Source organism: Oncorhynchus mykiss, chromosome 15, assembly GCF_013265735.2.
Source record: "Oncorhynchus mykiss isolate Arlee chromosome 15, USDA_OmykA_1.1, whole genome shotgun sequence".
Taxonomy (NCBI): Eukaryota; Metazoa; Chordata; class Actinopteri; order Salmoniformes; family Salmonidae; genus Oncorhynchus; species Oncorhynchus mykiss.
The window spans coordinates 59,401,984-59,425,490 of record NC_048579.1 but is presented as its reverse complement, the minus strand read 5'-3'; the positions used below and the strand labels follow the sequence as shown (position 1 = coordinate 59,425,490).

General features: G+C 40.0%; 2 protein-coding genes across 4 annotated transcripts; one reads left to right on the top strand and one right to left on the bottom strand.

Moving 5' to 3' along the window:
- Nucleotides 1-1,174: 1,174 nt before the first annotated feature.
- Nucleotides 1,175-5,232, bottom strand: rps16 (ribosomal protein S16). 3 transcript variants are annotated; one of them, XM_021563866.2, is made up of 6 exons: nucleotides 5,132-5,232; nucleotides 4,990-5,041; nucleotides 3,972-4,073; nucleotides 1,775-1,871; nucleotides 1,596-1,643; nucleotides 1,175-1,363 (listed from the first exon to the last, which is right to left on the bottom strand). In XM_021563866.2, the coding sequence occupies exons 2-6, from the start codon at nucleotides 5,035-5,037 to the stop codon at nucleotides 1,218-1,220; spliced, it is 441 nt and encodes a 146-aa protein (XP_021419541.1). In that variant the 5' UTR covers nucleotides 5,038-5,041; nucleotides 5,132-5,232; the 3' UTR covers nucleotides 1,175-1,217. The 3 variants fall into 3 exon arrangements, with proteins under 3 accessions (XP_021419541.1, XP_036800744.1, XP_036800743.1); XM_036944849.1 differs by having other exon boundaries at nucleotides 4,986-5,041; nucleotides 5,132-5,217; XM_036944848.1 differs by lacking the exon at nucleotides 5,132-5,232 and adding an exon at nucleotides 4,692-4,694.
- A 16,469-nt stretch (nucleotides 5,233-21,701) lies between these two features.
- On the top strand, nucleotides 21,702-23,057 carry tnnt2c (troponin T2c, cardiac). Its single transcript, XM_036944847.1, has one exon. It carries the CDS (start codon nucleotides 21,851-21,853, stop codon nucleotides 22,703-22,705), a length of 855 nt encoding a protein of 284 aa, XP_036800742.1. The 5' UTR covers nucleotides 21,702-21,850; the 3' UTR covers nucleotides 22,706-23,057.
- The last annotated feature ends 450 nt before the right edge of the window (nucleotides 23,058-23,507 follow it).

Below are 23,507 nucleotides of genomic sequence, written 5' to 3'. Positions count from 1 at the left end.
TTGAGGCCAGTTGGACGTACTGCCAAATTATCTTAAAACATTGGAGGCAGCTTATGGTAGAGAAATTAACATTACATTCTCTGGCAATAGCTCTGGTGGACATTTCTGCAGTCAGCATGCCAATTGCACTCTCAAAACTTGAGACATCTGTAGCATTGTGTTGCGACAACTGCATTTTAGGGCAGTTTGTCCCCAGCACAAGGTGCACCTGTGTAATGATCATGCTGTTTAATCAGTCTCTTCATACACACCTATCTGGTGGATGGATTATCTTGGCAAAGAAGAAACGCTCATGTAAACAAATGTGCACAAAATGAGAAAGCCTGTAGGTATGGAACATTTCTGGAATCTTATATTTAAGCTCATGAATCATGAGACTTACTGTATTGCGTTTATATTTTTCTCCAGTGTACGTCCTTTGCTTTGTCAACAGCTGAACAGACTCATGGTTTTGACCAGTATAATGCTGACATTGAAAGGCACAACTCCACTAAAACTGATTAGAACTAAGTTTAATTTTTGGAATGACAATTCCAAATTCAAGATTTGACTGAAATACACAATGCATAGTTAAATGTGAAATGGCCAAGCTGAAAAGATCACTCATGGCCACTAGGTATTCACGTGTGATGACAGGAAGCTTACAGAGTGATGCTCAAGGTCCCCCACTGCAGACGTGGGATGAGATGCTGAAGTTAATTAGGTTTTCATTTAGTGGCTGTAGTTCTGAAATACCATTTAAAATCTGAAGCAAGCATAACATACTCCTGCTATTATGCTTATTCACTTCAGCCATTTCAACAACCCTGTTCTAGTCTAGCAATTAATTGAATGTATTTGGGCGAAACGAAGAGGATAGTGTTTAACTACTAAAAAAGGTAGACAAAATGGCATTGCCACAAGCAGCACCGCAGATATTGAGGAGCAATGCAAGACTGCCCTCATAGGTCACCATCTGCACAGGTTCGCCTAACGCCGTTCACAGCGTGGTTGCCACGGGACCAAAACAGCTGAGCCTCATGCTTCAACGCTCTTGGTTGTGGAAATATACCCCATATGCCGGCTACTTTCTGCATCTACATCCTATCGCAGTCTACCTTTAAAACACTTTCCAAGTAGAGCTTGGTCATTAATGAAACTATTACATCAAGCAAGTTTAAAGAAACAGGCCATAAACATTTTCTCCCTCAACTTTATTACATGAAAATGTACAGAGGTTAACGGTAAGACTTCTGGTAGCGAGCACGGGCTCCTGGTCCACCGAACTTCTTGGACTCGCAGCGACGAGGGTCGGCAACCAGCAGGGTCCTGTCGTACTGGATCAGGATGTCCTTGATCTCCTTCTTGGAGGCCTCATCCACATCTGGCGGGATATTAACAGGGCGGGTTAGTTATTGAACCATTTTTCTTGACCAAATGGAAACGCAGCAATCATGCACCCACCATCATCCGAAAGGGATTAAAACCCAACACGGCAATATTGCTTCCTGCAAAAATTAGTCCAAAGTAACACTCAAATATTTTATCAACAGAGGCAATATTCCATTGAAAACAAGATTATGCATATTTCGTGTACATTAAAATTATTCTCTTACATTTCTGGTAGTATGCGACCAGGGCTTTGGAGATGGACTGACGAATAGCTGCAAGGAGAAGGCACAGCGTAAGACAAACGGACATATTCAGTCAAGTACAGTTATTTCAAATCAAGGCATCAGTTTCTACTGAGATGATATAGCTAAACTGAAGTAGAGCAGTTGTAAAAACAAGTCACCGTAGATCTGTGCGACATGTCCACCACCCTTCACTCGGACTCGGATGTCAACTCCAGCAAAACGCTCCTTGCCCAGCAGCAGCACTGGCTCCAGCAGCTACAACAGAGAGGAACTTTGTCAAGGACGCACACAACGTCTATATCCTGCAGACACACATGCAGCAAGTAAACACAACCAGACATTTAGCTGTATGAAGACCCATGTTGAACTTGGGCTTAGTAAACCAACAGCAGCTCTATAAGAAGCCACGGTACACAAACATGAAATAGTTAGCAACTCTTTCCTAAGGGACAAATTCACTAGAAGGGGACTGGTCCAACTCAAGGTGTCAAAATGCATCCCCTCACCAACAAAATGTCTTCCCCCTCACGACCCTCCACTTGTACAGTAAAATAAACGGAACCCCCCCCCAGAATTAACTCAATCATGTTTGCGGCAAATGACAACCCTGTGTTTCTAAACGTGGATATCGACTGCCACTTCACCATGGTTTGTGGCACAATCAATGCTACAGGTTTATGAGCCAGAAGGTTGGGGGTTCGCTGACTACCAGGCAAGCTCTTCTCTCCCTGCCAGTCACATTACACTAAGATCAGAGCCAGCTGCAAACAATCAGCTAGTGGTAAACAGACTAAACATTTTGAAGCCATATTTATAAATATTTAAAATAGAGTGCCTTTGGAAAGTATTCAGACAAATTGACCTTTTCCACATTTTGTTACATTACAGCCCCATTCTAAAATGGATTAAAAAAATTCTCAGCAATCTACACAATATCCCATAATGACAAAGCAAATTTCTGCAGCATTGAAGACAGCAAAGAACACTGTGGCCTCCATCATTCTTAAAATGGAAGACATTTGGAACCACCAAGACTGTTCCTAGAGCTGGCCTCCTGGCCAAACTGAGTAATCAGTGGAGAAGGGCCATGGTCAGGGAGGTGTTCAAGTACCCAATAGTCACTGACAGAGATCTAGAGTTCCTCTGTGGAGATGGGAGAACCCTCCAGAAGGACAACCATCTTTGCAGTGCTCCACCAATCAGGCCTTATAGTAGAGTGGCCATACGGAAGCTACTCCTCAGTAAAAGGCACATGACAGTCCACTTGGAGTTTGCTAAAAGGAACCTAAAGACTCAGACCATGAGAAAGATTATCTGGTCTGAAACCAAGATTGAACTCTTTGGCCTTAATGCTAAGTGTCACGTCTGGAGGAAACCTGGCACCATTCCTATGGCAAAGCATGGTTATGGCAGCATCATGCTGTTGGGATGTTTTTCAGCGGCAGGGACTGGGAGACTAGTTCTGAGTTCAGCAAACTTCAGAGTTCCTTGATGAAAACCTGCTGCAGATGGCTCAGGACCTCAGACTGCGGCCAGGGTTCACCTTCCAACAGGACAATGACCCTAAGCACATAGCCAAGACAACGCAGGAGTGAATATTCTAAAATCTCCATAAAAACAAAGCGATTTCAGTTTCCTTCATGAAAATGTGTAGCCGGACAACATACCAGGGAAAATGGTTAAATTTACCGGACATCCAAATGTATTCAGATCCGACCTGGCACAGCCAGCTTTAATACACAAGGGATATTGGCCAAATGAGAAAACACCATTCCTTGTGTGTTTCGATTGTAGCATATGCCAAACCTTACACACTATTTTTTGTATTGTTTTTAAGGCTACTTTCAGTTCAGCTGGCAGATTTGAGCACTAAATGTATCAGGGATTTGCACGCATAGGCGTCATAACACACTGGGGTTATTCCTAAAAAAAACTAGGACTAACCCCAGAAGACAGCGAGAGATATGCCGGTGGCATGCTACCACACCAACATGCATTTCTTTATGGCAGAAGGCTACTGCATCTACAGATAGACGCAAAGGAGGCTTATGCATTAATTTTCAAACAGAATATATATATATATTTTTTTTTATACAAAGAATTAGATTATGGGTTAACTATGGGTTAACACTGGTAGGCCTGAGTGTTCCTCACCTCAAGTTCACCTGTCAGTCAGTTGGCGCACCACCTTCATATAATAGGCCTGCATTAGCTAAAGCTTAATAATAGCCACACCATACAACACTGTTTTATTGTAATATCAAAAGTCAAGCCATTGTTCATAAAGATATCAGCAGAAGAGCAAATCCCTTATTTTGGACAACAGTCCATTTCGATCTGCCTTTAAGGACTCACCTTGTACTGGAGTGTGGCTGGCTCAATCATCTCAAGGGGTCTGCCATTCACCTTGATAAGGCCATTCCCCCTCTTGCAGTGAGCAACAGCGGTGGCTGTTTTCTGCAAAGAGATGTGTAACCTTTATTTAACTAGGCAAGTCAGTTAAGAACACATTCTTATTTACAATGACAGCCTACCTGGGAACAGTGGGTTAACTGCCTTGTTATGGGCAGAACGGCAGATTTTTTTTTAATAGACCTTGTCGGTTCAGGGATTCGATCCAGCAACCTTTCAGTTACTGGCCCAAAACTAACCACTAGGCTATCTGCCGCCCCAAAATATACAGTAATGTTAACCTAGCAAATGGTTGTGTTCACTAATTACACGTGCACTTTTCTATGAAGCAGGTGTGGCTAAACAGAGCATTAACATTACAAACAAATGTTTTACACACCCAAAAAAGGCATTCAGGGGATTGCTGATTAACAGTACTATTATAAGCAACACTAATTAGCCGGCCAATGTATTAACCAAACACTGAGGTACATCATGAGGGATGGATGAGTGGACCAAGTCACGGCAACTCGCTAGCTACAGTACAATTAGTTAAAGACGATGTAATAAAAAATAAATAAACACGACTCTAGTTTAACTAATGCTGTATTGTGGCATAATGAATCAGCGAACAAACGTTAGCTACCTCACAACATCAAACAATTGGCGTTGATTTAGCTGAACATTCTTTCCGGCATAAAATTAGCTAAATGATTAACGCAGCTAGCAGGCCGCAACATTTGTAGCTATTCATATCAATATGCCACTGGCTGCAATCAAGGCAGATTTAGACGTTTGACAATAAAGTTGTCAAATTGACGGTCACTTGCATTTCCAAATGTAAATGTATAATTTGAGGGGGGGGGGGGGGGGGGGGGGTGTCAAATACAAATTGCTGGTCTATTTGGCTAACATGGCTGAACTAGCTAGCTAACGTCAGTTTGTTGGCTCAACACGTGGAATAAATTCAGAGTTTACTCACTTTGCGTCCGAAAACCTGGACAGATTGCAGAGGACCTTTGGCCGGCATGTTTCTGAAACAATTAAATCACAATGATTACCTTCAAAAAATAATGAATAGATTATGTTTTTGCATTTGTAACTGAGCTCAAGCGGGAACATACCGTCTTCAGCTTTAGTGCCGTACGAAAAGACCGAAAGGGGGTTTCATACACCGAAAATCAGGGGCAGTAGCACGACAGTTTGTGGCTTTGCAATGCATTTACGACAATTGCAGGCAGAGAGAAAAAGACGATAATCTGGTCTGAAACTTCTCCACAATTCATTTTTATTTTGTAGCAACAAAATGTATCACGTATTTTGATAATTTAAGTCAAATATTTGTATTTTACATGTTTAATTAATTTAGTCATAATGTCAATTTGGCCCATGAATTTACATTTTTGCAAAATTAGAAATTCATGGCCCAAATAATTTACATTGTCGGAATGAATTATGGCTGATTAATTAAACATTGTCTGTCAGAAAAAGAAAAAAAAATATATATAAATACGGTCTGACTGAAAAATATTTATGTCCAGAAGAGGCCACTGTACGAACACGTTTTTCAGAGGATGAAAGAGATTGTAGATTAACTTTTTGGTTTCCCACTTTCCGCACCACAGAGGCGCTGCATTTCAAACACATTAATAGACACACCCTCCTCCATTTACCCTCGCCTTTTTCCCTTGGAGGAATCCCCAAGGCCGTCTTTGCTGTCCAAACAATTAGCAAAGCAAGGTAAATTAGCAACGTAAGACCCTTAGCCCTCGTTTGTGATCATACAACTCCGTTCCCTCTGGACGCTGAAACGCCCCATAATTCAATTCGCGATGATTTCTTAACGGATGTACAAAGTCAGCCAAAATGTAAAACCAACATCAATATGGAGAAGTCAACATACAGGTGTAAGTAAAAACAAATGTAAATAAGTTAGACATTTTGCTACTAATGCACATGATGGCACAAACACGTATCGTAAAAGTAATTGTTTTTTAGTTAGCTTTTGGAAACTATCTAGCGCATACAACTTTCCCTGACATCACACTTATACATAGTAATTTTCGATTTACCTGATATTGTCGGATGGCTAGCATGCTTTGTCTTCTAGCCAAGATATGAAATGCAGTCAAATGGCTGTAGCGCATATAAAGCACACATACAACAGTTCCATGATCACTGAAAACAACCATGGGACGAACGAGTGGCACATTTCCGGACAAGGGCAGTCAACTCATAAATTAATTTGAGGGCTGAGGGGAAATGTCTGTCTTATGTGTTTGGAACGCAAAAATGGTAAAGTTTATCATTAGAGCCTTTGTAGGAGCATCGTTAAATCTCCGAGCTGTTTCACAAAACCATTGCTCTTAATCTAACGCCTGGCACAGACCACTTGTAGAAAAGGTAACATTACGTGCTTTTTTTTGGCCTAAAAATATAATTACATGATTTCTGTCACCGAGGATAACTTCAAAACAAAGAAGACTACAAATACAAAGTTGCCAATGTTTTGGCAACTGATCCAAACAGGCATGTATAAAGAAAGACCTGATTCAAATTAATTTGTAGCATTAGGTTAGCTAGCTAACATTGCCATTAAATCACCTACAAGCTGATCGGGGATTTCTAGATGGCCAAGTTGCAGAGAATATGTGGCGAACTGGGATTTGACAAACATTTCGATTGTTTCAATAAAAACAATATTGACACAAAGCGTTAACTAGATATTTACATTTTGATTTACGTATTTCGAAATTTAAACTTGGTATCAAACCTTTTTTAGACATGATCGACATAAAAAAAAAATTGGTCGGGAATGGGCATCCATATTCCTAGTTGATCACCAAACATTTCTGGGAAAAAAAACAATGATAAAGTCAAAATGCAGAACAGTACGAAGAGAGAGAGGCAAACTGCTTCCCCAATAGCAATACCCACCGCCACCTGAAATCCACGCTCATGCAATGTTGCTAATGAGCCGAAACACATCATCAGGTGTAGCGTTTGTCTTCAATATAAAGTTGTTGTTGATGAAAATGTGTCAGTTTGACACTTTCATGGGTTTGGAGTAATAACATGTTCAGCTACTTAAGACACCGGCTCGAATATAGGTTGTGTCTTTAGATGTTTTTTTTTTAAACGAAGGGAGAATGTTTAACTTCCCAAACCCCGGCCTGGTCTGCTTGGCAAGCGTTTCCAGAAGTCTGGAGATGTTACGCCTCGGTTTAGAAACTGATAAAGCCTTGCGTTTATTTTTGGTTTAGTGATGTTGGCAGTAGGTGCACTTGATTATGTGGCCCTATCGCCGGGAAGGCAAAAATTGTCGCATTTTGAACCATTTCATGTGTCTGAAGGTAGTACTCCGTCTACCTGGCAGCCCAGAGATCAAATCAATAGCACCTATAGGTCTAACGCTGGCCAATCAGATAGATCAGATCACCGCGTCTGCCCAGTTTCCTCGAGCCATAGACTGTAAAAAGAAGCCTCGAACACATAGCAAAATGGATACTTGACATTTTAAAAACTTTAAAAACTGACTAGAGAGAGACTCAAAAAATACAGCAAAGAGCTGCTGTTTTTATGAGTAAGTTCATGTTTAAGTTGTTATTCCTAACTGTCAACACTTTGTTCAACACGTATGAGCCATAAAATGTGCATTCTCCACACTTCCTCTCGCTTACAACCAGCACTTCAGCTATAATGAATGAGTATAGCAAAGTGTTTCGATAAGCTTGTATTGTTATTAGTAGTGGCGTGTCTTTTTTAATATCGAGGACTATTTAACTTTCTCTGGTCATAGGATTAACAACATTAATTGGTGCATGAGGCATAAATAATGCAGTACAACTTGAGTTTTGCCATTAGCTGGAAGACTGTTCCTTTTTCTCAACAGAGGGAGAGAGGAGTGACTGTGAGTTGGGTGAGAAGAAGCCTCACCACTGCTCCCTCCCCTCAGACAGACCATCAGATGCAGGTGTAGCGTGGTTCATTCTGCGTTGTGTACTTTTAATTAGGACGCTGCCACAACTGAAGGTCTGCTAGTTGTATTATTTTTATTTGCCCTACACACGAAGAGACAACACACATTATGTTGACCCTTGGCGCAGTCCTAGCTCTCAGGCACCTTGCTAGCCGAAGGTCAGGCAAAAGAGCGCCAAAAGGATATAAAAGGTGCTGCGTGCACACATTCAATGGACAACAGCACACCATACAATACAAGTAAAATGATACAGAACATAATTCGGACAAAATAAAAGACCTACCTGCACACGAAGAGACAACACACATTATGTGCACATGGACACTCACTCAAACACTGTCCCAAGTACTCACAAGTTACAATAGATACCCTAATTATAGCGAGCTTTGTGAAACTTGTTAACATAAATCTTTATATTTTCCACATTGTAACAAACTTATGGTAGCATACCAAGTACATTGTGTAACATTACCACAGTTTATATTGAACAATTTCGGAGCCAAGGACAACATACCGTGATAGCCGAAGGTCAGGCAAAAGAGAAAAATAAGAGGGTACGGAAATACAGATAACCCGCGATGGGCCATACCAAAATATACAAAACTTTTACAATCACATGTATGTACAATATTGATATGAAAAAGTGTTTGTACACCAAAGAAAAACATTAGCTATGCAGCTGTAATTAACAAAAAAAACACTGAATTATTAAATTATAAAATTATTAACATCCCCTCTTGACCTGGCCTATTTGAATTGGTCCTTGTGTGCAATTTGGTGCATAATCTAGGGGAACAACATCACACTGCTACACAGGCCATCAGTCCAAGTAAAAAAAATATAGAGTACCAGTCTTAACACACCTACTCATTCAAGGGTTTCTCTTTATTTGTACTACTTTCTACATTGTAGAATAATAGTGAAGACATCAAAACTATGAAATAACACATGGAATCATGTAGAAACCAAAAAAGTGTTAAACAAATAAAAAAAACACTTTGCACACTCTTGGCATTCTCAACCAGCTTCACTTGGAATGCTTTTTCAACAGTCTTGAAGGAGTTCCCACATGCTGAGCACTTGTTCGCTGCTTTTCCTTCACTCTGCGGTCCAACTCATCCCAAAGCATCTCAATTGGGTTGAGGTCAGGTGATTGTGGAGGCCAGGTCATCTGATGCAGCACTCCACTCTTTCTTGGTCAAATAGCCCTTACACAGCCTGGAGGTGTCTTGGGTCATTGTCCTGTTGAAAAACAAATGATAGTCCCTCTAAGCGCATACCAGATGGGATGGAATTCACTGTCAGTGAATTCTAAATAAATCACTGACAGTGTCACCAGCAAAGCACCTCCCACAACATCACACCTTCTCCTCCACGGTGGGAAACAGTGCATGTGTATGCAGTGATCATCCATTCACCTACTCTGCGTCAAAGACACAGCGGTTGAAACCAAAAATCTCACATTTGGACTCGTCAGACCAAAGGACAGATTTCCACTGGTCTAATGTCCATTGCTTGTGTTTCTTGGCCCAAGAAAGTCTCTTCTTATTGGTGTGCTTCAGTAGTGGTTTCTTTTAGAGGTCGACCGATTATGATTTTTCAATACCGATTATTGGAGGACTAAAGAAGCCGATACCGTTTAATCGGCCATTTTTTTTTTTTACTAATTTTATTTGTAATAATGACAATTACAACAGTACTGAATGTACACTTATTTTAACGTAATATAATACATCAATAAAATCAATTTAGCCTCAAATAAATAATGTAACGTGTTCAATTAGGTTTAAATAATGCAAAAACAAAGTGTTGGAGAAGGTAGAAGTGCAATATGTGCTATGTAAGAAAGCTAACGTTTAAGTTCCTTGCTCAGAACATGAGAACATATGAAAGCTGGTGGTTCCTTTTAACATGAGTCTTCAATAAGAAAGTAAGACGTTTTAGGTTGTAGTTATAGGAATTATAGGACTATTTCCCTCTATACCATTTGTATTTCATTAACCTTTGCCTATTGGATGTTCTTCTAGGCACTTTAGTATTGCCTGTGTAACAGTATAGTTTCCGTCCCTCTCCTTGCTCCTCCCTGGGCTCGAACCAGGAACACAACGACAACAGCCACCCTCGAAGCAGCATTACCCATGCAGAGCAAGGGGAACAACCACTCCAAGGCTCAGAGCGAGTGACGTTTGAAACGCTATTAGCGTGCGCTAACTAGCTAGCCATTTCACTTCGGTTACATGTTGAAGGAATTGTAATTCCTTTGTTTTAATTCCCAATTAAAATTAAACACGGTCAATTCTTAAGAATTTGTAAGACCCTTATTTTTTAGGAATGGACAGAGCCCCGGTCTTAAAGTCAAGTAACAGCATTTATTCAAGAGAGTACTGAGTACATACACATTTTACCACAGGTTATAAACTGAAAATGACGTCAGCGTTTTCTAAATGTTCCGTCTCTTCTTGACACTGGTAGAAAGGCTCTATAGCTCTCAAGCCTTCCCTCCTCGCCTAGAGCCAAGGTCAGTCAGTGTAGATAAGCATTCTAGACAGTCTGGAGATATAGTTCATTCATTTGTACCAAGGAACAGACCGTCATTGTTCTAAACTCTTGACCACATTCACTACATTCCATTCCATACTGGGATCAAGAGAGAAAATTCATACATGTACAGTAGCATAATAGTATTCTGATTAGTTCATCCTGATTGAAATGTATACATAATTAGTCATTATAGATAAAAATTCCCTTAACATTACACCAGCCGCATCTCGGGAGTTGATAGGCTTGAAGTCATAAACAGCGCAATGCTTGACGCACAACGAGGAGCTGCTGGCAAAACGCCCGAAAGTGCTGTTTGAATTAATGTTTACGTGCCTGCTTCTGCCTACCACCGCTCAGTCAGATACTTGTATGCTCAGATTATATGCAACGCAGGACACGCTAGATAATATCTAGTAATATCAACCATGTGTAGTTAACTAGTGATTATGATTGATTGTTTTTTATAATAAATTTAACTAGCTAGCAACTTACCTTGGCTTACTGCATTCGCATAACAGGCAGTCTCCTTGTGGAGTGCAACGAGAGAGAGGCAGGTCGTTATATTAGTGTTACGAATCCCTTTTGGCCCGACAGTCTAGGGGGGATGGTAATGAGACCCGTAACATAACTCATGCAAATTATAATTGTGACAAAGTAAAAGTGAGAACAAAATAACCACGACAACTGAAATCTACCGTCAAGCTCAAGGTTTATTTGTAAACACACGGTAATGGGGGGGAGCAGGAAAAGGGGCTGAGCTGGACCCAAGGAAATAAACAATAAGTATTCAAAAACACCCCTAAGCTAGACTAGCCTACTTTAACAACAGCTAACTAACCAAAAATACAGTGGGTGGTCCGCCCAGTTCTAACTAGTGTATTTAACAAAGTCTACCTACGGGTAGTGTATGCCCATGGGTGACTTGTCTTGGTTTCCCCTTTTCCCACCAGCAAACAAAGAAACACCATAACCAAGACAATACTCATAGGTGATGACAAAGTGCTATGGAGGTGCTCAAACAAAAGAGGTTAAGACACAAAGAGAGTAAAACACAGAGACCTACAGACATGGCATTTACAGAGAGATTGAGCTCTAGAGCAAACAACTGATGGGATTTTTAAACCAAGGGAAAGGAACTGTGATAGGGTAGGAAACAGGAGGAGGTGTGTCTTCTGATTGTTGATTGGATTGGTGACTGATTGGGGAGTGATGATTTTCACCTGTGAGGGGAGAAGGAGAGAAAAGAAACACACACACACAGGATACACACACAGGATACTTGTATCCGTAACAACTAGTTAACTGTAAGGTTGCAAGATTGGATCCCCCGAGCTGACAAGGTGAAAATCTGTCATTCTGCCCCTGAACGAGGCAGTTAACCCACCGTTCCTAGGCCGTCATTGAAAATAAGAATGTGTTCTTAACTGACTTGCCTAGTTAAATAAAGATTAAATAAAGGTCTAAAAAAACTACCAATTTCCGGTTGTTATGAAAACTTGAAATCGGCCCTAATTAATCGCCCATTCCGATTAATCGGTCGACCTCTAGTTTCTTTGCAGCAATTCGACCATGAAGGCCTGATTCACACAGTCTCCTCTGAACAGTTGATGTTGAGATGTGCCTGTTACTCTGTGAATTTATTTGGTCTGCAATCTGAGGTGCAGTTAACTCTAATGAACTTATCCTCTGTTTCTCTTCTGTTTACCACCCCTAACTTGTCACAGCACAACTGATTGGCTTACACGCATTAAGAAGGAAAGAAATAACACAAATGTAACTTTTAACAAGGCACACCTGTTAATTTAAATGCATTCCAGGTGACTATCTCATGAAGCTGGTTGAGAGAATGCCAAACATGTGCAAAGCTATCATCAAGGCAAAGGCTGGGTACTTTGAAGAATCGCAAATATAAAATACGTTTTGAATTGAACACTTTTGGTTGCTACATGAATTCCTGTGTTATTTAATAGTTTTGATGTCTTCACTATTATTCTACAATGTATAAAATAGAAAAAATAAAGAAAAACCCTTGAATGAGTAGGTGTGTCCAAACTTTTGACTGGTACTGTATATTTTATGATCGTTCAATCATGCCACACGAGTAGTAGGTTACGAGAAGTAACCCTTTCAGGGTTCGTACAGTCATGAAATTCCTGGAAAAGTAATGGCATTTTTAAATGTATTTTTCCAGGCCTGGAAAAGTTTTGCAAAATGATAGAAGTCATGGAAAATAATTTAATAATTTCTGTTAATTTATTTTGGAAGTTTCTTAATATTTTATCAATCAAATACAAATCTACATATCAACCAGGATCGGAATTACACTTTAGCACAGGAATCATCAACTATACTGAACAAAAATATAAATGCAACATGTAAGTGTTGGTTCCATGTTTCATGAGTTGAAATAAAATATCCCAGAAATTGTTCACACGCACAAAAAGCAGATTTCTCTCAAATGTTGTTGACAAATTTGTTTACATCCTTGTTAGTGAGCATTTCTCCCTTTCCAAAATAATCCATCCACCTGACACGTGTGGCATATCAAGAAACTGATTAAACAGCATGATCATTACACAGCCTTGTGCTGTGGACAATAAAAGGCCACGCAGTTCTGTCACACAACACTATGCCAAAGATGTCTCAAGTTTTGAGGGAACGTGCAATTGGCACGACTGCAGGAATTTCCACCAGGATCTTGACCTGACTGCAGTTCGGCGTTATAACCGACATCAGTGGGAAAACGCTGCATGATGCAAAGGGTGGTCACCAAATACTGACTCGTTTTATGATCCATGCCCTACTTTTTTTAAGGTATCTGTGACCAACAGATGCATATCTGTATTCCCAGTCATGTGAAATCCATAGATTAGTGCCTAATAAATTCATTTCAAATGACTGATATCCTTATATGAATGTTACTCATTAAATTCTTTGAAATTGTAGCATATTGCTTTTGTAATGTTGTTCAGTGTAGATTCATTCACATAAAAACATTTCTTGAGTGGATGGTCACAGGTCCAAAACATAATTACAAATCATTTGTAGACTGCAAATTGACCGCAAGCATCCCAAACAGATATCATATTTGGCTAAAACCTCGTAATTTCAAACTTGCAACTTGCTTACAAAAACAAAACTTGGAGGCCAAATAAAACCACTGCCAGTTGGGGAACCCTGTAGTAGACCAATAGCCACGGCTCTGACTGAAGGCAAAATATAGGCTAACAGCAATGGTAGACCAATAGCCACAGCTCTGACCGAAGGCAAAATATAGGCTAACAGCAATGGTAGACCAATAGCCACGGCTCTGACCGAAGGCAAAATATAGGCTAACAGCAATGGTAGACCAATAGCCACAGCTCTGACCGAAGGCAAAATATAGGCTAACAGCAATGGTAGACCAATAGCCACGGCTCTGACCGAAGGCAAAATATAGGCTAACAGCAATGGCGAGCGGAAGTTCCAGAACTTTATTAAATCTTCTCCCAGTAGACATAATGGAGAGATTGGCCGTTTGGCATTTTGGGCAAATGCCAGATGAGCTGGCCCATTTTTAGCCCAATAGGCCTGGTGAACTTGTTTTTGTGTGCAGATGAATATAATAGTTTGATTCAAATGTTTACATGCTTTGCAAGAAGAACGATTTCCATAATAATCCTGTTTACATGGACACATCTGAAATCAGGAGTTGGTGAGTGTAGGAGCGATGCAAAGCAAACCCATAACATTTGTTCTCCACAATATCAAGAAGAGTCTGAGAATTTGCTCTCTTATGCATCTTGCTAATATTCCTTTAGGTATCAGAGTCATATCTTACAATGGCCGCCCAACAGTGACTAGCTATGGACTTGACCTGTGAGCTCATAGAGACAGACGAGCTCATCCAGATCTCATGGCAGAAGAGTACCAGGGGTTACCGTGCCAACTACAACTTCTTCCTCATCACTCCTAGCTATGGTCCATCACATGTCAAAGGGCGAGGGGACAGGGTGGGCTTCATTGGGAACACCACAGCACTGGTGGGCTCTGTCCGACTGGGGGATGTGTCCCTGACTGATGAGTTCCCCAGTGGGCCATACAAGACAAAGCTCCACCTCAATGTCAAAAGTAAGAGGTTATTTATCATGTATTTCCCCAATGGAATTAATCGTTTGATACAATTATGTTAAGGGTGTTCCTTTACCTGCTATTCAAGGGTTAGGTTTTAAAGTATTGTCAATGTGTTTAATGTGTTTTTTTCCCCAATAGTTCCCCCTGTGATTTCAGTTGCTGTGGAGACTTCCCGTGGTTGCTGAGGGGCAGGAGAGCATCTTGGCCACATGCACAGTGGCTACCGCCAAGCCCCCCTGCTGAGGTAGTGCAAGACAACCACTGAGTCTGACAACCTCAACCAACACTACACTGAACCCAGACGACACCGCCACGGTGAGGGTCCACCTGAAGGGAGAGCCCTCCAGAGTCATGCACCAACAGGAGGTTCAGTGCCTGGTGAACCACATCTCTCTGAGCCAGCAGAAAGCTGAATGACAACAGCCGCAGTGTTTCTACTCCATATTAGACACAACAGTAACAGCACAGTAACAGCACAGAAATAATGTGATACAACTTTTTGCCTGTTCTACAGACAAAGAATTCGGTCAAAATCATTCATGAGTGCGCACCCCAGACACCTGCGTTTCAGTGTTTAGTAGACACCACCCCCCCCAACAGAGTTCACATGGAAGAGGTCAGTTGTTCACAGTATTTAATTTCCCCCAACCCATTTTCTAAGGATCAGTGTCTACATCTATGTTTTGTTATGTGTCTACATTTGCCTTAGACTGAATAAATCAAACCTCAGTGAGACTGGGGGCTTGTTGGAGTTAGTGAAGGTGGGCCCTGACTTCAGTGGTCTGTACAGCTGTGAGGTGTCCAACCCATACTGAGCAGCATCTGGTTTCCTGTATGTGCATAAAGGTAATGACGTGTGTAACTTAGCCGTCTTGACATTTAATTAATTTATTTGAAGCATACGTTCTGCAGAACTTAAACGTACACTGCCTGTACAAAACATTAGGAACACCTTCCTAATATTGAGTTGCACCCCCCTTTAACCTCAGAATAGCCTCAATTCGTTGGGGCATGGACTCTACATACAAAGGTGTCGAAACCGTTCCACACGGATGCTGGCCCATGTTGACTCCAATGCTTCCCAAAGTTGTGTGAAGTTGGCTGGATGTCCTTTGAGTGGTAGACCATTCTTAGTGCACATGGGAAACTGTTGAGCATGAAAAACCCAGCAGCGTTGCAGATCTTGACACACTCAAACCGGTGCTCCTGGCACCTACTACCGTATCCCGTTTTAAAGGCAGTTACATCTTTTGTCTTGCCCATTCACGCTTTGAATGGCACACATACACAGTCCATGTCCCAATTGTCTCAAGGCTTAAAAATCCTTCTTTAACCTGTCTCCTCCCCTTCATATACACTGATTTAAGTGGGTTTAAGAAGTGACATCAATAAGGGATCATAGCTTTCACCTGGTTAGTCTGTCATGGAAAGACCAGATGTTCCTAATGTTTTGTACACTCAGTGTATATCTCCAGCTCTGTTTTCAACACAAAATTATGTTCCATTATTGTTACTTATAATTTTTAAGAAAGGGTAGATTGTTGGAAAGTGAAGGTTCTGTTTTTCCTATTTGCAGTTGATCAGCGCTCCATTGTACCAGTAGCCTTGTGGGTTTTCCTCCCCTTCCTCCTCCTCTTCCTCTGTGTTGGAACTGTATCTCTCTGGACGTTATTTTCCAGAGGACCCCTGAGAGAGAGGTAGCATTGTGCAACTTCAGGACAAACAGTGTACACACACCTTTATTGACAAGTATCATTAAGTTCTGCTGCTGTGTCTAAAATTATATTTACAGTGCCTTTCAGAAAGTATTCACACATCTTGACTTGTTCCACATTTTGTTTTTACAGCCTGAATTCAAAATTAATTACATTTAGATAAAAGTTTTTAAAAAAAGCAGAAATGTAATATCCCTTTGAGCTGGTTATTAATTACACTTTGGATGGTGTATCAATACACCCAGTCGCTACAAAGGTACAGGCATCCTTCCTAACTCAGTCGCCGTAGAGGAAGGACACCACTCTGGGATTTCACAATGAGGCCAATGGTGACTTTAAAAGAGTTACAGAGTTAAATGGCTGTGATAGGAGAAAATTGAGGATGGATAACAACATTGTAGTTAATCCACAATACTAAACTAATTGACAGAGTGAAAATAATAAATCCTGTACATAATAAAAAAATCAAAAACATGCATCCTGTTTGCAACAAGGCACTAAAGTAGTACTGCAAAAATGTGCAATGGAATTACATTTTTGTCCTGAATACAAAGTGTTATGTTTGGGGCAAATGCAATACAACACATTACTGAGTATCACTCTCCATATTTTAAAGCATAGTGGTGGCTGCATCATGTTATGAGTATGCTTGTAATTGTTCAGGACTGGGGAGTTTTTCAGGATAAAAAAGTAACAGAATAGAGCTAAGCACAGACACAATCCTGAAGGAAAACCTGGTTCAGTCTGCTTTTTACCAGACACTGGGAGATGAATTCACCTTTCAGCAGGACAATAACCTAAAACACAAATCTACACTGGAGTTGATTATCAAGAAGACAGTGATGTTCCCGAGTAGCCGAGTTAGTTTTGACTAAAAACCTACTTAAATCTATGGCAAGACCTGAAAATGGTTGTCTAGCAGTCATCAACAGCAGCCAATTTAACAGATCTTGAAAGATTTTGAAAATAATTAGGGGCAAATGAACCCAGAAAGACTTAGGGGTGTGAATACTACATAAATTAGATATTTCTGTATTTCATTTTCAATACATTTGCAAAAACTTCAAAAAATATGTTTTCACTTTGTCGTAATGGGGTATTTATTGTGTGTAGATGGGTAATAAAATATTTATATTTAATACATTTTGAATTCAGGCTGTAACACAAAATAGTTGGGAATAAGTCAAGGGGTATGAATACTTTCTGAAAGTACTACGTATTCTTTGCAGAGTCATGGCACTGTTTTTTTTGTAGTGGAGAGGCCATTCAAAACCCAGTAGAGGTAAGCCGTAAAGAACTGCAGGATTCTCCAGTGTGTGAGTCCGTTGAGGTTGAGAAACAGAAAGGTGCGGTTTGATAAGGATTGTGTTTATTGGGTAACATGAGGGGGTTCTCGATGTTAAAAGCAGGGCCATGTTTTGTTTTTGTGCTCTTGCTTTTTTTATGTTCACATGTTCTAGCTAGCATCTAAACTGTTTAGGAATCCACAGCGCACTACAATACACAAGTGTGAAGATGATTTCTATGGGAATTGTTATGTTTTTGTTATGGTCTTGATTGTTAATGTAAAACATTTCAGACACAGTTTTGTTAAGAGTTTGTAATGGTAAAACTGTACCTTGACATCTGCGATTGTATTAGGCATAAGAGGATACAGCATTAATCATTTGAATGATAACAATTCCTCAAGCTAGTTTAAATATCACTGTGTTGGAATGTAGCAATTACTTTGGTATAAAATAGCTACATGGTTTGACCATTTGAGGGCACCATTTCCTTAATTTCTAGTGCAAATGATTTTTTGGGTTGACCTGTTGGAGGTGTAGTATATAGTATACTATATAGTATACTAGGTCTGACAGATCTATGCAACAATCGTAAATGGGATCTATTTATAATTGAATTAGAGGCTGACAAAGAACTACTCTGGAATGCCTTACAAAAGAGATTATAATAATCTGTTTTAAAAACAGGTAAGCTTCTAATTTTAATAGGAACAATACTGTAACACAACTAACAATACTGTAAATTAAAAGACACATTTCACGAGTCTTAATACTGAAGAGTGGGGAGGCAGTAGTGTGGCTATTTATAGCCTAGTCCTGGTCAATTGTGCTTCTCCTTGCTCCTATTGATAGACACAATTGTCCCCTTGATATCAGTGACCAAAAGGCTTCATTTTAAATCAGACCACCACCTGCTTGACCAATCAGTAGGGTTGAAGTTCGGCATATTTTTTCTTTGGGATGGAGGATTCCTCTTTTGTTCATTGAAATGTGTCAATTGGCAAATAGTTAGGTATGGAGGACTGGGGGCGTTCGCCTAGAAATTGAATGGCTTTAGTCCACAAACGGTTGAAATGTTCTCTCAACCCATTTAAACTGACATCTGTCAGTTTAAATTTAAACTGACATCTTGCACACGATGCTTGTTCTGATGCTATTACTATTTTAATGAGGCTCCGTACTGGCCTTAATACTGTGACTCTTAGTTGTGGATAATGGCTGGCAATCTTCAGGAGTGAGTCTTAGGCTGTGGAGTGCAGGGACACTTTCAAAATCCTTCTATTGTCTGTCCCCAAATCCTAGCCCCTCCAAGGCCTGTACTCTACCATTTTGGTGTCCCCTTCTGAGGAAAAGGCTACATATTCACTAATAGGAGCAATCTTCCACAGCACAGTGACTTACTGGAATTCTCAGGGTTCATGGGGGACACCCATGGACAACACACAGCACCTGTCTATCCCTGTCAATTATCTCATACTAAAACCACATTTGTCCTTTTGCACTCCTTACTCAAGGGCTGGATATTTAAGTGCTGAACACTATATATTCTATTGTTGCCGTCAGTGCCGGAGAAGTAAACATTAAAAAAGCAATGACTTTGTTATCCACTCGACCCTGAAAGCTGGAGTCTTCCATTGCAAGAATGTTTTAATTCCATTCCGAAGTGGAGACGAGACAGTGTTTAGGAATTGTTCTTGTTGGAAGTTGTATTTTTAGGGCCCGTCTTTCCTTGACAGGTGTTTTCTGTCAGCACTCATGGTTGATCAGTTGAACGCTTGCGCTCAAAGTATTTCCTATGGTAGGGTAGTCTTTGGCTGGCAAACTGGAAGATATTTATTTTTTTCACACAGTGCAACATGTAAATGGAACAGTGGTCAAGTATTTCTTTATAGTTTCTTTGTTATTTATTTAAATGTATTTTAAGGGTAAATTGATGTACAAAGACAGAGATACACATTTGAGGTGTCAATTAGCGAAGTGAACATATTTAAAATAGTTGTAGGAAGGACGTAAATCTTCAGGGTATATGAAAATATTATACACAGCTTTGGTGTTCTTGCAAAAGGTAGTTCATATATTGTAATGATGTGCTTTGCTCTTGGATATGCTCATGGGTAAGCTCTGTAAGTCACAGTGGAAAAAACGAGGCTCTAGATGAATGTACTTCAGTCAAGATGAGGTGGTTATGACGTATTGGCATAAGTGAGGTGACCCCAAATACATTGTCTGGTGTTCACATTCTAACAACGAAGTGCTACTTTAACTACCAACAAGCCTTTTCAATGGTCTATCTTTGGTGCATAACCCATGTATGTGCTTGATATATCACTCTATATGTGGAATATAAGAGACCTTTCATTATGTATTGATACAGCGACCATTCTTTATATATTTATAGATATAGTGACCATTCATTATGTATTGATACAGTGACCATTCATTATATATTTATTGATATAGTGACCATTCATTATATATTTATAGATATAGTGACCATTCATTATACATTTATAGATATATTGACCATTATATATTTATTGATTTAGTGACCATTCATTATACATTTATAGATATATTGACCATTATATATTTATTGATTTAGTGACCATTCATTATATTTGTATAGATATAGTGACCATTAATTTTATATTTATAGATATGGTGACCATTATATATTTATTGATATAGTGACCATTATATATTTATTGATATAGTGACCATTCATTTTATATTTATAGATATAGTGACCATTATATATTTATTGATATAGTGACCATTCATTTTATATTTATAGATATAGTGACCATTATATATTTATTTATATAGTGACCACTCACTGTGTGACCATGAATGGTCACTATATCAATAAATATATAATGGTCACTATATCTATAAATATAAAATGAATGGTCACTATATCTATACAAATATAATGATCAATATTGTTATTGATATAGTGACCATTCATTATTTATTTATAGATATAGTGACCATTCATTATGTATTTATAGATATACTGACCGTTATATATTTATTGATATAGTGACCATTCATTATGTATTTATAGATATAGTGACCATTATATATTTATTGATATAGTGACCATTATATATCTATAGATATAGTGACCATTCATTATATATCTATAGATACAGTGACCGTTCATTATATATTTATTGATATTGTGACCATTCATTATATATTTTTTTATGTAGTGACCATTATATATATATGGATATAGTGACCATTCATTATATATTTATAGATATGGTGGCCATAATATATTTATTGATTTAGTGACCATTCATTATATATTTATTGACATATAGACTGTTCATTATATATTTATTGATATAGTGACCATTCATTATATATTTATAGATATGGTGGCCATAATATATTTATTGATTTAGTGACCATTCATTACATATTTATTGACATATAGACTGTTCATTATATATTTATTGATATAGTGACCATTCATTATGTATTTATTGATATAGTGACCATTCATTATATATTTATTGATATTGTGACCATTCATTATATATTTTTTTATGTAGTGACCATTATATATTTATGGATATAGTGACCATTCATTATATATTCATAGATATGGTGACCATAATATATAGCTGAAATATAGCTGAAATTAGGAAACTTCATCCCTTATGATTATTTGATCACTATGACTTTTTTTTACTGCTGTACTTACTATATACTCTGTCACTCTTTTTCTCCTTCTTGATGACCAAGTGTATAAATAACCCCATAGTATATGAGTAAGAATTTCACTTGATATCTACAACAAACATGCTGTGACTGTGATGCATACATTCGATTGTAGACTTGAAGGAGAGCACAGGTTTGAGTGGCACCTGAGTGCATCTGTTGTGCGTCTGAAATAGGGCACTCCGATTGTCCTTAGAAAGGAATGATTGGGAGAGTCTGGGGTCAGGGTTCAGGGGAGGGGGCAGACTTGTTGAAGGAGAAAATAGACTCCATTCCATCTGTCTGAACATTTCTGCCTCGACAGTGGGGTTTGGACACATGATCAGGGTAAAGCTTTAAAAGAGCCCAAGCAACCGCACCCGAAAGTTAATTTCACTTCCCGTCTTGACTGTTTGACACAAGTTGGTCTCTGAGTATTGTGTGTGTGTCTCCACTGGTCTTTCTTCCTTGACTGTCTGAGAGGCAGGCTTTAACATCATGTCTGACACAGCGGACATTGTGAAGGAATACGAGGAGGATGAAGAGGAGGTGAACGAGGAGGAGGAAGAAGTAGAGGAGGCACCTGAGGTGGAAGAGGAGGCTGAAGAAGAGCAGGAGGAGGATGAGGCAGATAAGGAGGATGAGATAGATGAGGAGGAGAGGGAACACGTTGAGGGGAGCGAGGGGGAGACCAAGCCACGGACCAAGTACATTACCAACATCGCTCCTCCCAAGCTGCCCGACGGCGAGAAGTTAGACTTTGATGACCTCCACCGCAAGAGGCTGGAGAAGGACTTCAATGACCTGCAGAGCCTGATCGAGATGCACTTCTCCAGCCGCCAGAAAGAGGAGGAGGAGTTAGTGGCCCTCCGCAACCGCATCGAGCGCCGCCGTGCCGACCGTGCCGAGCAGCAGCGTGTGCGCGCCGAGCAGAACATTGAGCGCCAGGCTCGTCTTGCTGAGGAGCGGACCCGACGGGAAGAGGAGGCCAAGCTCCGCGCCGAGGAGGATGCCAGGAAGAAGAACGTCTTCTCCAACAAGGCGTTTGGCGGCTACATACAGAAGGGGGACGTGAAGAAGGGCAAGAAGCTGACGGGGCGCGAGAAGAAGACCAAGGCTCTGTTGGAACGCCGCAAGCCCCTCAACATCGACCACCTCAACCAGGAGAGGCTGGCGGAGAAGTCCCGCGAGCTCTGGCAGTGGCTGCGCCAGCTACACGCTGAGAAGTTTGACCTGGCCGAGAAGCTGAAGAGGCAGAAGTACGACGTGAACGTGCTGCGGAACCGCGTCAGCGACCACCAGAGGGGCTCCAAGGTGGCCAAGGCGACCCGCGGGGCAAAGAAGTTACGTTAGTCACACAGCAATGACCTCAACATTATCAGATTAGTCTAGCTGTCTTTGGACCGTTTTAGGTACAATCACCTGCTTCTGCTTTATTGGGTATAGGCTTGTTTGTTTGTTTGGGGGTTTCTACAGTATAACGTTAGCTAAGCAGGTCTATAACTGATCAGCCTACATAATGTATTCACAGGTTTTGCACAGGCTGTAACTTTCTTTGTTGACTATAGTTGTCTGATGTAAACATTTAATGTGGTTCACGAGGAATATGATTACTGATATCGTATTCACAGATAAAGCTAAATGTTTGAATAATGTTAATACAGTTTTTATTGATCATTCGAATAAAATGTGAATGTTTGATGCAGTTTTGGTCGTTATTATATCTAAGCAGTCTTTGTAGCTGGTTAGTTAAATTCCTGTCTTTCTACTGTGAGGGTTACTGAAACAGTCAAATGCAAGACAAAAGGATAATGTACTACATTGCAAAATGTTTCTTTTTTTACATTAACAATACAACTCATGAATGTTTATTTGTTTGTCTTGGTCCATTTCTGAGGGTTGAAACGTGGCTCGTTCCTGACAGGTGTGGCACACATGGAACTGTAAAGAGCTCATTTAGTCTCTGCCATGCTCAGGGTGGGGAATGCAGTTGTATTGACCTGCAGAGTCTTGGCCAGAAGGAGTTAACTATGGGTTAAATGAGCCCATCATAGAAATATAATTCAACTTCCTATAAGCGGTATCACCATTCAAGTCAATGGGTGTTGGGTGGACTGGCGGCCATATTGGGTGTACCCATAATCCATAATTCTAT

What these genes read in the sequence shown, in the direction of transcription:
- rps16 (XM_036944848.1), bottom strand. Translation starts at nt 5,037, where the DNA reads ATGCCGGCCAAAGGTCCTCTGCAATCTGTCCAGGTTTTCGGACGCAAA. An exon ending in CAGCCACACTCCAGTACAAG is followed by an intron (nt 1,872 to 3,971) that starts GTGAGTCCTTAA and finishes TCTCTGTTGTAG; the next exon opens with CTGCTGGAGCCAGTGCTGCT. An exon ending in ACATGTCGCACAGATCTACG is followed by an intron (nt 1,644 to 1,774) that starts GTGACTTGTTTT and finishes TTCTCCTTGCAG; the next exon opens with CTATTCGTCAGTCCATCTCC.
- tnnt2c (XM_036944847.1), top strand. Translation starts at nt 21,851, where the DNA reads ATGTCTGACACAGCGGACATTGTGAAGGAATACGAGGAGGATGAAGAG.